This window comes from Coregonus lavaretus (assembly GCF_964263955.1).
Source record: "Coregonus lavaretus genome assembly, chromosome: 38".
Taxonomy (NCBI): domain Eukaryota; kingdom Metazoa; phylum Chordata; class Actinopteri; order Salmoniformes; family Salmonidae; genus Coregonus; species Coregonus lavaretus.
Genome location: NC_140025.1, coordinates 26,015,340 through 26,029,312, shown reverse-complemented (window position 1 = coordinate 26,029,312; position 13,973 = coordinate 26,015,340). Strand labels below are relative to the sequence as shown.

Below are 13,973 nucleotides of genomic sequence, written 5' to 3'. Positions count from 1 at the left end.
TAGTGAGAAAGAGTTGCGCTTTTCCTTTTAGATTATGATTAAGGTTTTTGGTTGCACCTCGACTCAACGTTGGTTGAGCGCCCTCCACTTTTTCGTCAAATAATACATCTAAAAAAAATGTCATAGGTAAATTATTAAAAGCATTAAAATTGGGATTGGGATGTTTCCCACTTATTTATACAACCTACTCCACAAAGTTTAGAGAAATGTTCTGAAAATAGTTAAGAATTAAACAGAAGAAAATCAGAATTGAAGGCAACTATAATGCAAAGAATTTAATGGTCTATGGTTCAATCCTGTTTCTGGTCTAATGAATAGTTAATATTGTTCCTCCTCTTCCTTGTGGCAAGCGCAGCAGCACACTGCCCTCCAAAGCCTGCAAAAAAAACGCCGGACTGCCCCTTTCCTCGCCCTGCATGGAACATCCAGGGTCATGTCCTTGGTGACGTGTGGGGTGACGTCCGGGGTGACCACAGCAACATCCTCTGAAAAAGGACGAAAGCGGGACAGAACATAAATAAATGCAAACCGTAGGTTCTAAACACTGGCCAGTTGAATGGGATCTTTAATTTCAGCTCATGAAACATGGGACCAACACTTTACATGTTATCATGACAAATGGCACCTGTCAGAGTGCTTTCTATAAGTCTTACTCACCTGCTTGGATGTCAGATGGCAGAGTGGCGGAGACGGCCACCATGAGAGGCTTTTCTTCAGGTGTGACGTCCACAACCTCCAAGAGTGAAGAAGCCGGGTATGCATTTGTGTTAGGGGAGAGGTCCAAAACCTCCAGCTGAGAACAAGCCGGGTCTGCCTCTGTGTTACGGGTGATGTCCACAACCTTCAGGTGGGTAGAAGCCGGGTCTGCCTCTGTGTAAGGTGTGATGTCCACAACTTCCAAGTGGGAAGAGACGGGTTCTACCTCTATATTAGGGGTGACTTCCACAACCTCCAGCTGGGAATAGGCCGGGTCTGCCTCTGTGTCAAAGGTGATGTCCACAACAACTAGGTGGAAAGAAGCCGGGTCTGCCTCTGTGTTAGGGGTGATGTCCACAAGCTCCAGGTGGGAAGAAGCAGGATCTGCCTCTGTGTTTGGGGTGATGTCCACAACCTCTATGTGGGAAGAAGCCTGGTCTGCATCTGTGTTTGGGGTGACAATAAAAATCCTGATTGGCTTTACTACTACAAGGCACCAGGATGTCATGACAAAAGGCATCTGTCAGAGTGCTCTCTATGAGTGCTACTCACCTGCTTGGATGTCAGCTGGTAGTGTGGCGGAGACGGCCACCACTAGGACAGGGGGAACTGGCAGGGTGTCTGCAGTAGGCTGGAAGTAGCTTTTCACCTCGTCCGCCACAAAGGCACAGACAGAGCTCATAAAAAAAGGGGTTGTGAGGTCATCCAGGGAGAAGGACTGGCTGATTCTCCCGAGGATCGACCTCACAGAGTCAAAAGCAGCAGCCCGGGAGAAAGGGGTGTGAGGAGAAGAGGCCTTCAACATGCTGGAGAGCTTCTCCCCTACGGCCACCACCATACTCACAGCCATCCCGCTTAGGAGGATGGGGTGATCTGAATGGCCTTCCTCTGGCTGAAGCCACAGGGCCAGGAGGATCCTGGGCACCAGCTCCACCACCACCTGGGATGGGCTGAGCAGGTTGCTACAGGGCTTATTGGACAGCTTGTCCAGAATGCTCCTCACAGCTCTCTCCCCGATGCTGTGGACCTTAGGGTCGCTGTAATCAACAAAAAGCAGCAGAGAAAGCTAAACGATGTGCAATGTTCACACAGAGAACACTGCCCTAGTTTCTTTCTGCATAGCTCCAGATGTGTAGATGAATGGAGCAAGCTGTATGCAGGGCAGTACATGGAACTCACATGTCAGCGCCAGCTGGTGAGGTGGGGTGCATAGAGCGGCGGAGCTTGCAGACAGCCTCGTGCTCCATGTCAATCATTTTTAGGCAGGTGTTTACTTCCCAGGTCTGCCGTAGGAAACAGGAAGTCCCATTAGTGTAATTTCACAACAGATATATTCTGCTGTACTAACTAGTTGTTGAAAGGCTAGAAAAGAGCTCACTGACTGATAGTCTAAGTCTCTAACTCTCAAACTCTCATTCTCTTACCAGCCGAGCGAGTTCGTTCCCCTCCTCCAGGGTTTCCTTCCACACCCTTCAAATAAAACACAAAGCATTTCAACTTTCCTGGCTTTCTATTTTTTGTTGTTTATTTTACCCACACCTCCTGGAGTGCTGCTGGTGACAGAGAATGGCAAATAAGGTGAGAGCTGACGTGGTACTCACCTCTCCCTAAGGGATTTTTTGCCCTGAGACACCAGCCAGTCGCTCATGTGCTCCATGGTGACATGGGGCGAGACATGGCCTCGACTCTGGAGCAGCAGATAGTGGACCATGAGCTTCTTCTGCAAGATGAGGTAAGGTGTGAGACCGTGCCACTAAAGACCATATAATGTGCTTTCAGAAGGGCCTCTCGCAACATTTCACAACTGCTCATGTCTCACAATTTGCAAGTGATATTAAGAACTCTTATGACCATCTTCTCTAAACTGTCTTGAAATAAAACTCTTGTTTTGGGATTAAATCTCTCTTTTTGTCTGTGGTTACTGTTTTTGTGGGATGAATCTTACCTGTTTATTGTAATATACTTCCTCCCAGCAGGCCTGCAGAGTCTGAAAATAAAGGCTGCTTCTACAGAATTCCTTTGAAGATAATTAAAATAATTAACTTTATTAGGTACATTATGCACAGGCATTTACAGTATGCAAAAAGGAATATCTCCTAAGATTACCTTAGTGGGACCATAAGTGAACTCAGGAATGCTCCCAACCCTATCCATGGTCAGAGGGGGACAAAATGCAGCGCTATAGATATACGGGATGCTCTAGAGATAACAGGAATTACTTAAAGTCGCGAATGATCAATGCCTGTGGAGTCGTCCAATATGCGGCGCTGAGAATTGAGTTGTAGGCGATATTTGGTTAAGTTTGGCGCAATATACATGTTTACATTCTATTGCCATGGAGAAATTGAGTTTCTAGAACCTGTTTTCTTCTATGTCTTTATTTCGTGAAAGATTAAGCTCTTTATTTTGTCATAATGTGTATATGAGGACGTTGGAGCCCGTTCCGATTCATGACGCGGTTATTGTTGATAAAAACAAGTTTACTGGAGAACGGAGACCAAGTAGAGACTTTTGGACAAGGTGGATAATTGTATAATATAAGGCAGTTTATTCAGAGGTAAAGATATCTGGAATCGCGTGCACGGACCCGTTCGTCAATCTCGTAGGGAGATATCTGAGAGAGCCCCTAAACATTGTGTGCTGACATTTTATACAATAAAATGAAGTAGGTTGATTCTAGTAGTTCTGATCTTCTGATTGGTCCTGATGAGTTGGGCGAGGTCCCCTCCAGGTTAGTATCACTGTTGCATTGGCTCTGAGTCGGGTTCTCTGTCTTCAGATGTTCAGCCTAAGAGAAGGGGATTTTTGTGTGTGTGTGTGTGTGTGTGTATGTGTGTGTGTGTGTGTGTGTGTGTATGTGTGTGTATGTGTGTGTGTGTGTGTGTGTGTGTATGTGTGTGTGTGTGTGTGTGTGTGTATGTGTGTGTATGTGTGTGTGTGTGTGTGTGTGTGTATGTGTGTGTGTGTGTGGGGGTGTGTATGTGTGTGTCCTCAGAGCAAGAACTCGTGAGTTGGAAGAACTGAGAGACCTATGGCGTGGGTGTTGTCCTTAGCCACCTGCTGATAAGGCTGACAAGATAGGACTCTTTTGTGCATTGTATTGAATACAAAGGCCCAACACAAAATGGGTCATGCACAAGATTTTAGTCAGACCAAGCTATAACATTATATATTTACTACGACAAATCCCTCTCTTCACGTCTCCCCAGAGACGTGACCAAGTAACAGTAAAGAAGGAAAACTTAAGACGTGACACAAGCTAACAGTGTAATTGGCAAAATAGGGAAAACTTTATCAGAAGATAAAGTTTTGATTCCCCCTCTTCACGTCACACAAGAGACGTGACAAAAAGCTTAAATGCTGCAATTGGCAAAATAGGGAAAACTTTATCAGAAGATAAAGTTTTAATTCCCCCTCTTCACGTCTCACAAGAGACGTGACACAAGCTAATAGTGCAATTGGCGAAATAGGGAAAACTTTATCAGAAGATAAAGTTTTACATTCCCCCTCTTCACGTCTCACAAGAGACGTGACAAAAAGCTTAAATGCTGCAATTGGCAAAATAGGGAAAACTTTATCAGAAGATAAAGTTTTACATTCCCCCTCTTCACGTCTCACAAGAGACGTGACAAAAAGCTTAAATGCTATTCATCATCCAGATATCCTTGGTCAGCATCGTCAATAGCAAGCAAAGGAAACATCTGACCGTTATCTGCAGGATGTGGATCAATAGCGGTGGTTATAATCCTGGTTGTCAGCGTCCGTATGCATGGAATGCAACAGCATCCACAAAGCACTAGAATTGCAGCAAAAACAGAGATGGATACAAGTATAGAAGAAACAAGCGTTTTATATTTACCAAACGCATCCATCCAAGAGTCCCACATTGAAGTATCCACCCCTGAGTGGCTCTTCATTTTGCCATTAAGAGTTCGTAACCCTTCCAGGGCGACAGTCAAGCTGCCATCTGTGGCTGTATTGTTGGGAATAAAGGTACAACATTGTTCACCAAACATAGCACATACTCCTCCTTTTTCAGCCAGGAGCATGTCGACAGCAATACGATTTTGGAAAGCCATGAGAGAGGTTGCAGCCAACTGGCCATGCACCTCCTCAAAACCCTGTTGTGTCCAATTGCCTAATTTTTGAACATTAATTTATGTAGTTAATTCTATCTACGTTTTTATTAATGGTATAACAGTCAGCACCCAAAAGACACTAACTGTACTCCATGTACCCATGTTCAAGGACAGTTTCACAGACAACAAAGAGAGAGTGTTCTTATCAGCCTGTTATGTGAAACAATCCATATCAGTACAGTGCTCCTCCTTAATGCATTCCTTCCAAGCTATTCATCACATACAGATCCAATTAAAAATAAAAGCCAACAATTTTATTGTGTCACTCTAAACAGAGTATAATCACCCTTAAGAATAACAGGATATGGAAATTAAATCACAACATTTAATGTTAATAAAAAATAAAAATAATAATTTTAACCCTCTATTCCTCCCCTACACCTAACATGTACCGAGTTGGCTACCAGCCACCCAGGAATCCTTTACCTTCACATCAGGAAGAATAAACAATCACAGTGGTTAGTAAAAACATAAGGTAATAAATGAGCAAGAACTGAAAATAAATGCGTGTATGTATTTTACTAGGCAAAACATGGATCATCCAGCTTGGTCTCAGAGTCAGTAGCAGAGTCACCTGCATCATCCTGGGCCGGTAACAACAGCATCATACCTGACGCCTGCACCACTCCTACCACTGACCTCCTGAGACAGGGGACGATGCAAGCAGCACAACACATTAACAGCAAAAACACAATTACTAGGGTCAGAAATCCAGTAACCACCATAGAAGAGTACTCACCAAACCAGTCACTCAGCCAGGAAATAAGGCAACATCCACAAAGAACAAGTATACCCATAGAGGCCATAAGTTCACCCAGAATAGTCACAACAATAGTTTTCCATTTACCAAATATGTTATCAAACCAACCGTCTATGGAGCTATCAATACCAGAGTTCTCAACCAGTTCGTTCTCCAGCGTGGTGATGGTCACTCAAGCGCTTTGGTCACGGGCCCGTCCGGTGCTATATTGTTGGAGATGAAAGTACAGCACATATATCCAAACAGAACACAAACCCCGTCCCGCTCAGCCAAAAGCATATCTAAAGCTATTCTATTCTGCCATGTCATTAAGCTAGTTGCCGCTGTCTGCTCAGCTAATCCCTTTATTGCATCACGAGTGTGGTTTATAAATATTTTGCTGGTTATATTAAATATAATTTATCCAATCCACATTTTTATTAATTGTTTGACCACCAGAAAATACTTGATTCAAACCCAGCTGCGATCTGATTGTGGATCCCATCAATATATACAGTCATGGCCAAAATTGTTGGCACCCCTGAAATTTTTCCAGAAAATGAAGTATTTCTCACAGAAAAGTATTCAAATTACACATGTTTTGCTATGCACATGTTTATTTCCTTTGTGTGTATTGGAATAACACAAAAAAAAACAGGAAAAAAGCAAATTTGACATAATTTCACACAAAACTAAAAACATGGGCCGGACAAAGTTATTGGCACCCTTTCAAAATTGTGGATAAATAAGTTTGTTCCAAGCATGTGATGCTCCTTTAAACTCACCTGGGGCAAGTAACAGGTGTGGGCAATCTAAAAATCACACCTGAAAGCAGATAAAAAGGAGAGAAGTTGACTCAGTCTTTGCATTGTGTTTCTGTGTGTGCCACACTAAGCATGGAGAACAGAAAGAGGAAAAGAGAACTGTCTGAGGACTTGAGAACCAAAATTGTGGAAAAATATCAACAATCTCAAGGTTACAAGTCCATCTCCAGAGATCTAGATGTTCCTTTGTCCACAGTGCGCAACATGATCAAGAAGTTTGCAACCCATGGCACTGTAGCTAATCTCCCTGGACGTGGACGGAAGAGAAAAATTGATGAAAGGTTGCAACGCAGGATAGTCCGGATGGTGGATAAGCAGCCCCAAACAAGTTCCAAAGAAATTCAAGCTGTCCTGCAGGCTCAGGGTGCATCAGTGTCAGCGCGAACTATACGTCGAAATTTGAATGAAATGAAACGCTATGGCAGGAGACCCAGGAGGACCCCACTGCTGACACAGAGACATAAAAAAGCAAGACTACAGTTTGCCAAAATGTACATGAGTAAGCCAAATTCCTTCTGGGAGAACGTCTTATGGACAGATGAGACCAAGATAGAGCTTTTTGGTAAAGCACATCGTTCTACTGTTTACCGAAAATGTAATGAAGCCTTCAAAGAAAAGAACACAGTACCTACAGTCAAATATGGTGGAGGTTCAAAGATGTTTTGGGGTTGTTTTGCTGCCTCTGGCACTGGGTGCCTTGACTGTGTGCAAGGCATCATGAAATCTGAGGATTACCAAAGGATTTTGGGTCGCAATGTAGGGCCCAGTGTCAGAAAGCTGGGTTTGCGTCCGAGATCATGGGTCTTCCAGCAGGACAATGACCCCAAACATACTTCAAAAAGCACCCAGAAATGGATGGCAACAAAGCGCTGGAGAGTTCTGAAGTGGCCAGCAATGAGTCCAGATCTTAATCCCATTGAACATCTGTGGAGAGATCTTAAAATTGCTGTTGGGAAAAGGCACCCATCCAATATGAGAGACCTGGAGCAGTTTGCAAAAGAAGAGTGGTCCAAAATTCCGGGTGAGAGGTGTAAGAAGCTTATTGATGGTTATAGGAAGCGACTGATTTCAGTTATTTTTTCCAAAGGGTGTGCAACTAAATATTAAGTTAAGGGTGCCAATCATTTTGTCCGGCCCATTTTTTGAGTTTTGTGTGAAATTATGTCAAATTTGCTTTTTTCCTGTTTTTTTTTGTGTTATTCCAATACACACAAAGGAAATAAACATGTGCATAGCAAAACATGTGTAATTTCAATACTTTTCTGTGAGAAATACTTCATTTTCTGGAAAAATTTCAGGGGTGCCAACAATTTTGGCCATGACTGTATCCTTTCATCAAAGGATCCCGGGAGGAGGTCCTACTTCCTATGTGACAACTCACCAGTCTCTGACACGTTTGATTGTTTGCGTATGTAGGTGAGTTCTCAATCAGTTATCACCACACATCCATCAGATGTCAGCACGGGTCTGGTTTTTGGCTCCTAAAATCCTCTGGCTGCAACAAAGAGGAGAGATTAGTCATGGTCTCTTTAGGTGTGACATTCTCTGTGTGGGAGCAGGAGCTAAAAGGCCCTACCCTGTATCCTATCCTTACTAGTCCTAGAAAAACAATTAGAATCCCCTTTGACTTCAAACTGAGGCAACCCAGGTCGGGATGACTTTGTTATCGGGGGAAACAGATAGTGCAAGTTACCATAAGACTCTTTCACCACATTCCCAGGGTGGCTTGCATGGAGGATAAACTTGACAGAGAGTCAAAGCCTGTCAAGGGGAACGGAGTAGTTGTTAACCCTGGTTTGGCTGTCCCACAGGCAAAACAGTCCTCTTTAGACATCGTTTTTGCCATATACTGAATCCATTCCAACGACAGGTTAAGATTTCTATACCCCGTTTCCACCTGTACTACTTCCTCCAGGTCTATAGTTTTGTCTTTATCACAGCCCCGGTCTCACTACCTCCCTCAGAGAGGTTTACTCTAGAATTTCCCCTTTCCCTACGTCTAGCTGTCTCCTATGCCTTTTCAACTTGTGTTAGGTTAACTACCACTTCTGGCTGAAACAAGAGGGTCCGTGTGTGTTAGGAATATGGCCCCCACAATCAGACAGCTACCTACCGTCGGGAGACCTGTGAATCCCCACCCTTGCCCTGAGAACATGTCAGATGCCAGAGGCCAACCCATTGCTTTACCTTCTATCGAACTCACACAGGGATGATCAGACAGGGTAAGGGAATCTTCGTTAAGGAGCCAACCCCCGAGCCCTAGTGGTAATCGGATCTTTCTCCTAACTCTGTGTTTGTTCGTCAGGTGTAGCTGGTTTTGCCTTTTTACAGTGTGTGACATGCACCTAGATGGATCTCTCAGCTATTCTGCTGGCAAAGGCAGTACTTGGTAGGGCCCTTCCCGCCAGGCCTGATTCAGTCTCCTGGTTAGATAGAGTGGGTCACCTTCTCCTTTAGTTCACCTGTGGGGCACAAAACCTCTGACATACAGGTGTGGTTAATAAACTATCATACATGTTTTTTTGTTTGTAATAGTTTTTTGTTTTTTTTTAAGTATTTTGTCCTCTCCTTCGTATATATTTAATATTTAATCCAACCATCCCCCTCTTTGACACATGATTTGGCCATGTGTCAATATTACCACCTACCTATTTTACCCTCAACTTAGTAAAATAAACTATCTTAAAGTCCTCCTCTCATGCCTTTAGAATTTACTAGTGTGGATGATTAAAATAACACCAGAATGTTAAAACAGAGTTCAGAGGGCATTGAAATCATTTAACGAACTGTTTAATCCCATAGTATACTAAACATTACCATTATTCTAAATATTTCATAAATGTTAGTTATCCCAAGTGTTCATTAAGTCCTCATGACATTCATTCTCATAAGAAATCATATATACCCCAAACTCAGCCAAAACCTAAAAAATCCATAAAATTCACTGTGTGCACCTTTAAGACCTATAACCCTTGACCTGCTGAAAACCCTCCAAAATTGAAACAACAAGACTTTATTAACATCATACTAGGTGTGTTGTTTTCTATTTGAAAACCCCAATTAAAAAACAACAACCAAACAGCCAGGTCATGAGGACTCCTGATTTCTCTCTTCCCCTTCTGCCTACAGTTTCTTAACTGGTGCCCTTTCCTTGCACAGTAACTACACGGTTCCTCACATTCTCTAGCAAAATGTCCCGTTTTGTCACAATTGTAACACTTCCACTCACTCCTGTCTCCACTATTACTATTTCCTTCTTGTCTGTCTTTGCTACCGTAACCTCTCTTCTCTCCTAGGTATTGACTAATAGTCTCACTGTCTCTAATTCAACACAAAACCCCATCATCCAATTAATTTTCATACCCATTACTGTCAATGCCAAATTAGGTTTCTCTGTTCCTGTTGAAGTGCTGAGTCAATAGTAGCCAATTCAAACACCTCACAATTTGGATCAAAAGGGTTCCTTAGTCTTCCCCCCACTAGAGTCTACTATTTCTCCCTCAAGGACTAATCACGCCTTATCTTCCTCTTTCTCACGCTCAAAGCTGGGGGATGGACTTCTCTCTCCTCTCTCCTGTCTGATGGATTGCATGTCTCTCTGAGACTATTACACAATTCAGTTATTTTCCCAACATACTCTCCGTAATCGGCCCATGGCAAAAGTGTCCTATGGGCATCCCCTGAAACCCACTGCCCTCTAACGGCAGCCCAAACCTTACTATTCCTGTCATGGGGTGGGTCATTCTTTCTACCGCTCTGGCCACGTCCTCTGTGTTCATGGCCTGTCTGCTAAATGGCATATTATTATTATTACTGTATACATCTAAGGTTGCTGGGGCCCCTTTCATTCCCCGCCAATAGATTAGGTAAGGCTATCAGTGGGTACTGGCCCCCTCCTCTCTCACTGCTTATTTCTCCTTTACACACCTTATGTATCTGTTTAAGCATGGATTCGAGTTTATCTGCGTCCAGACGTCCCTCAAAACCATACCTCTCCCTCCACCTGGTTATATAATGGAGATTTCTTCTATCCCTGGATTCCATTTTAATTACATCAAGCATTTCTCGTCCCCAGTAAATTCTGGGACCTCTTGTGAGGATTTGCCCCCCCCCCCCATGGTTGGTACTGTTAAAAATCCCTTAGCCACCTCTTCTATATTATAAATCAATTTAACAAGTAATTCAAAATAGCTTCACACAACAACCCCTCATAAGGAGTGCCCAGCAGGAGTCCAATTCCTATCAGAAAACATACATACAAACATTCAGACACTCCCAATCTCTCCCAGGGGGAAAAAGTTCTTCTTCACCCTGGGTGAGATTGTTGTTCCCATAAGGGTTTCTTCATTGTGTTGTCAGGATTGGTTCTCGCTGCTCAAATCAGCTCTTACTTCAGACAATGGTCTGGAAGGAGTGGGGGCTGGAGTGCAGTGTGTTAGATGGTGCCAGGGTGCGCCTGATTTACCTCTGACCTGGACTGAGTGTGAAGTAACCTCCTTCACTTCGTACGGTCCAGTCCACCTGGGTTCCAGCCACTTTCTTTTGTGGACTTTCACCCTCACCCAGTCTCCCACTTTTACCTTCAGTGGCGCCGGATCTCCCGTCAGCTCCCCCTCTTGGACCTTGTGAATCTGTTTGGAGAGAGCTGCAGAAAGTTCCGTCAGTTTTCTCACAATTTTACAGATTGGTATTCAGTTTCATAAGTTTCACTATAACTTCCCATCACCCATTAACGCGTTATAATACATAAAAACACACAACCCAAAAAGCCAATTGGAATTACAATGCTTAATGTATTCAGGCTATCAAAGCGTCCTAGAACACATTCTCAGTTCGACTGCCACCCTTCACACAGCCTTATTTAGACACCTTCATTATGTGAAGTCACAGAAGCAACTGGATCCCTTAGAGATTTTTTTCTCAGGTTAACTGCACCTTTCACACAACCATTTAAATGGAATGTTTTAAATGTGAAATTACAGAGATAGCTGGCATCTCCGAGAATTTAGTACCTCTGGTCAATTTCGGTGATTCTCCCCCACCTAATGATGGGTAAAATCTTATCCACTCATACGTCAAAACACACCTACCACACAACCTATCTATTAATAGGACCTTTTAACTGTGGAAACTCACAACCTATCAGGGATAGTAGTGACGGCCATGGCTATTTCAGTATATATATATATATGTATATAGAATTTCGGGTAAGGTCCGACTATCTTGGTGTACTTAGCCCGTCACTGGCCGAGGCCAGCAATGTATTCTTGGTGCCAACACCGACTTATCTCAGGTGCCCCACCCTCGTACACAAATAATTTTCAATAATTTATTATTAGGAAATATTTTGCAAAAGGTATTATTGTTTTTCAGTTATTCGAGTTATTATATATTTTCCCAAAAGGTATCAGAATCGCCCTTTTGGAACAATATATTAACAAACTCGAGCGCTCCTAAAATAATTATCAATTTAATTTTAGAATTTAGGGAAATACCAACACCACAAGAGGGAAAAAGTACAAGTCAGCTTTCAGCGTAGCGGCTGCATAACATGCCGAATAGGACTCGGTGGTCCTCTTAAAAGTTATCAACTAGTTAGTCTCATGAAACGGCCAATCTTACACAACATTCAGGTTAACATTTCAACATTTACATTTGCATTACATATCAGCATCAACACATTAATTCAGTTTGAGTTCCTCACAGTACATCTAGTTGAGTGCCAAGTCAACCATTGCCCGACTATCTGAACTTGTATTTTTATTTTATTTTATTGATTCTCCTCAAGGAGACTCCCAGTCGTTTAAACCATTCAACTGGCGTCTAGTCGGGAGAACCTTTTCTGGACTTGGATTCTCACGGAATTAACTCAACCCGACTATCTGAATCTTTTTATCAAGTCACCAGATCCTTCTCTTGTGGATCAAATAAAAGGGTCCATCTCTTGTGAACCAAAACCTCTGTAAATAGGCTCCTCACTAGAAAGCCACAATTCAACAGAAAATAAAAGTCGGTCCTTCTCTTGTGAACCACTGTAACTAGACTTCTTCTCTTAGAGTCACATTTCAACAGTAAAAACCTAAGATTTCAGATATCAACAGTAAAAATAAAAGGGTCCTTCTCTTGTGAACCAACACCTCTGTAACTAGACTCCTCACCTAGAGAGTCACATTTCAACAGTAAAAATAAAAGGGTCCTTCTCTTGTGAACCACTGTAACTAGACTCCTCACCTAGAGAGTCACATTTCAACAGTAAAAACCTAAAGAATTCAGATATCTTTACACATGTGCCTTTTGAGTCATAATAGATATGTTATAAATTTAACAGTAATCCATACTCACGCTCAGTACTACTGATCTTAATTTTGGTTTATCCTATAATACAATATGCAGATTTTGTTTTAACAGGTTCTGCTTACCTTTGTATTGACGGCCGTCTAGATCAGTTTCCTGAGGCGAGCTGGATTCCCGGCTGCTCCTGCAAACAGGTCACCCGTCCTTTCTGATCCGTCTCTTACTTGTTTCTTTTCTCTATCAACTTTTATGGACCGAATTCAGAGTTAGAAAACCATCCTCTACTACCAATTTTGTTGATAAAACAAGTTTACTGGAGAACGGAGACCAAGTAGAGACTTTTGGACAAGGTGGATAATTGTATAATATAAGGCAGTTTATTCAGAGGTAAAGATATCTGGAATCGCGTGCACGGACCCGTTCGTCAATCTCGTAGGGAGATATCTGAGAGAGCCCCTAAACATTGTGTGCTGACATTTTATACAATAAAATGAAGTAGGTTGATTCTAGTAGTTCTGATCTTCTGATTGGTCCTGATGAGTTGGGCGAGGTCCCCTCCAGGTTAGTATCACTGTTGCATTGGCTCTGAGTCGGGTTCTCTGTCTTCAGATGTTCAGCCTAAGAGAAGGGGATTTTTGTGTGTGTGTGTGTGTGTGTGTGTATGTGTGTGTGTGTGTGTGTGTGTGTATGTGTGTGTATGTGTGTGTGTGTGTGTGTGTGTATGTGTGTGTGTGTGTGTGTGTGTATGTGTGTGTATGTGTGTGTGTGTGTGTGTGTGTGTATGTGTGTGTGTGTGTGGGGGTGTGTATGTGTGTGTCCTCAGAGCAAGAACTCGTGAGTTGGAAGAACTGAGAGACCTATGGCGTGGGTGTTGTCCTTAGCCACCTGCTGATAAGGCTGACAAGATAGGACTCTTTTGTGCATTGTATTGAATACAAAGGCCCAACACAAAATGGGTCATGCACAAGATTTTAGTCAGACCAAGCTATAACATTATATATTTACTACGACATTATCCAGGTGCATGTTGCATAGACCTACTAATCCAACCTTGGCTTACAAGTTAAATTAAATGAGTATATATGCCTATACAAATCTATTGACCACATCCATTTAAATCAATGATTTTCAATTGAAAATGTGGTTGTTGTGTTATCCTGTTGTGCGTGTCAGGGCTCCTCTTAAGCACGTTATTCCAATATTTCCTAGCTCTGAATTGACGCAGGTTACACTTTTGCAAAACTACTCGGTTAAAAACAAGAGCATGAATGACAATAAAGG

The 13,973-nt window shown here is 42.7% G+C and overlaps 1 protein-coding gene across 1 annotated transcript; it reads right to left on the bottom strand.

Annotated features, from left to right (window-relative positions):
* Nucleotides 1-261: 261 nt before the first annotated feature.
* LOC311112520 (uncharacterized protein) lies at nucleotides 262-1,378 on the bottom strand (the record flags this gene model as incomplete). Its single annotated transcript, XM_084155652.1, has 3 exons — nucleotides 262-485; nucleotides 658-1,140; nucleotides 1,249-1,378. 3 exons carry the CDS (start codon nucleotides 1,376-1,378, stop codon nucleotides 319-321), a joined length of 780 nt encoding a protein of 259 aa, XP_084011778.1. The 3' UTR covers nucleotides 262-318.
* Between the last annotated feature and the right edge of the window lie 12,595 nt (nucleotides 1,379-13,973).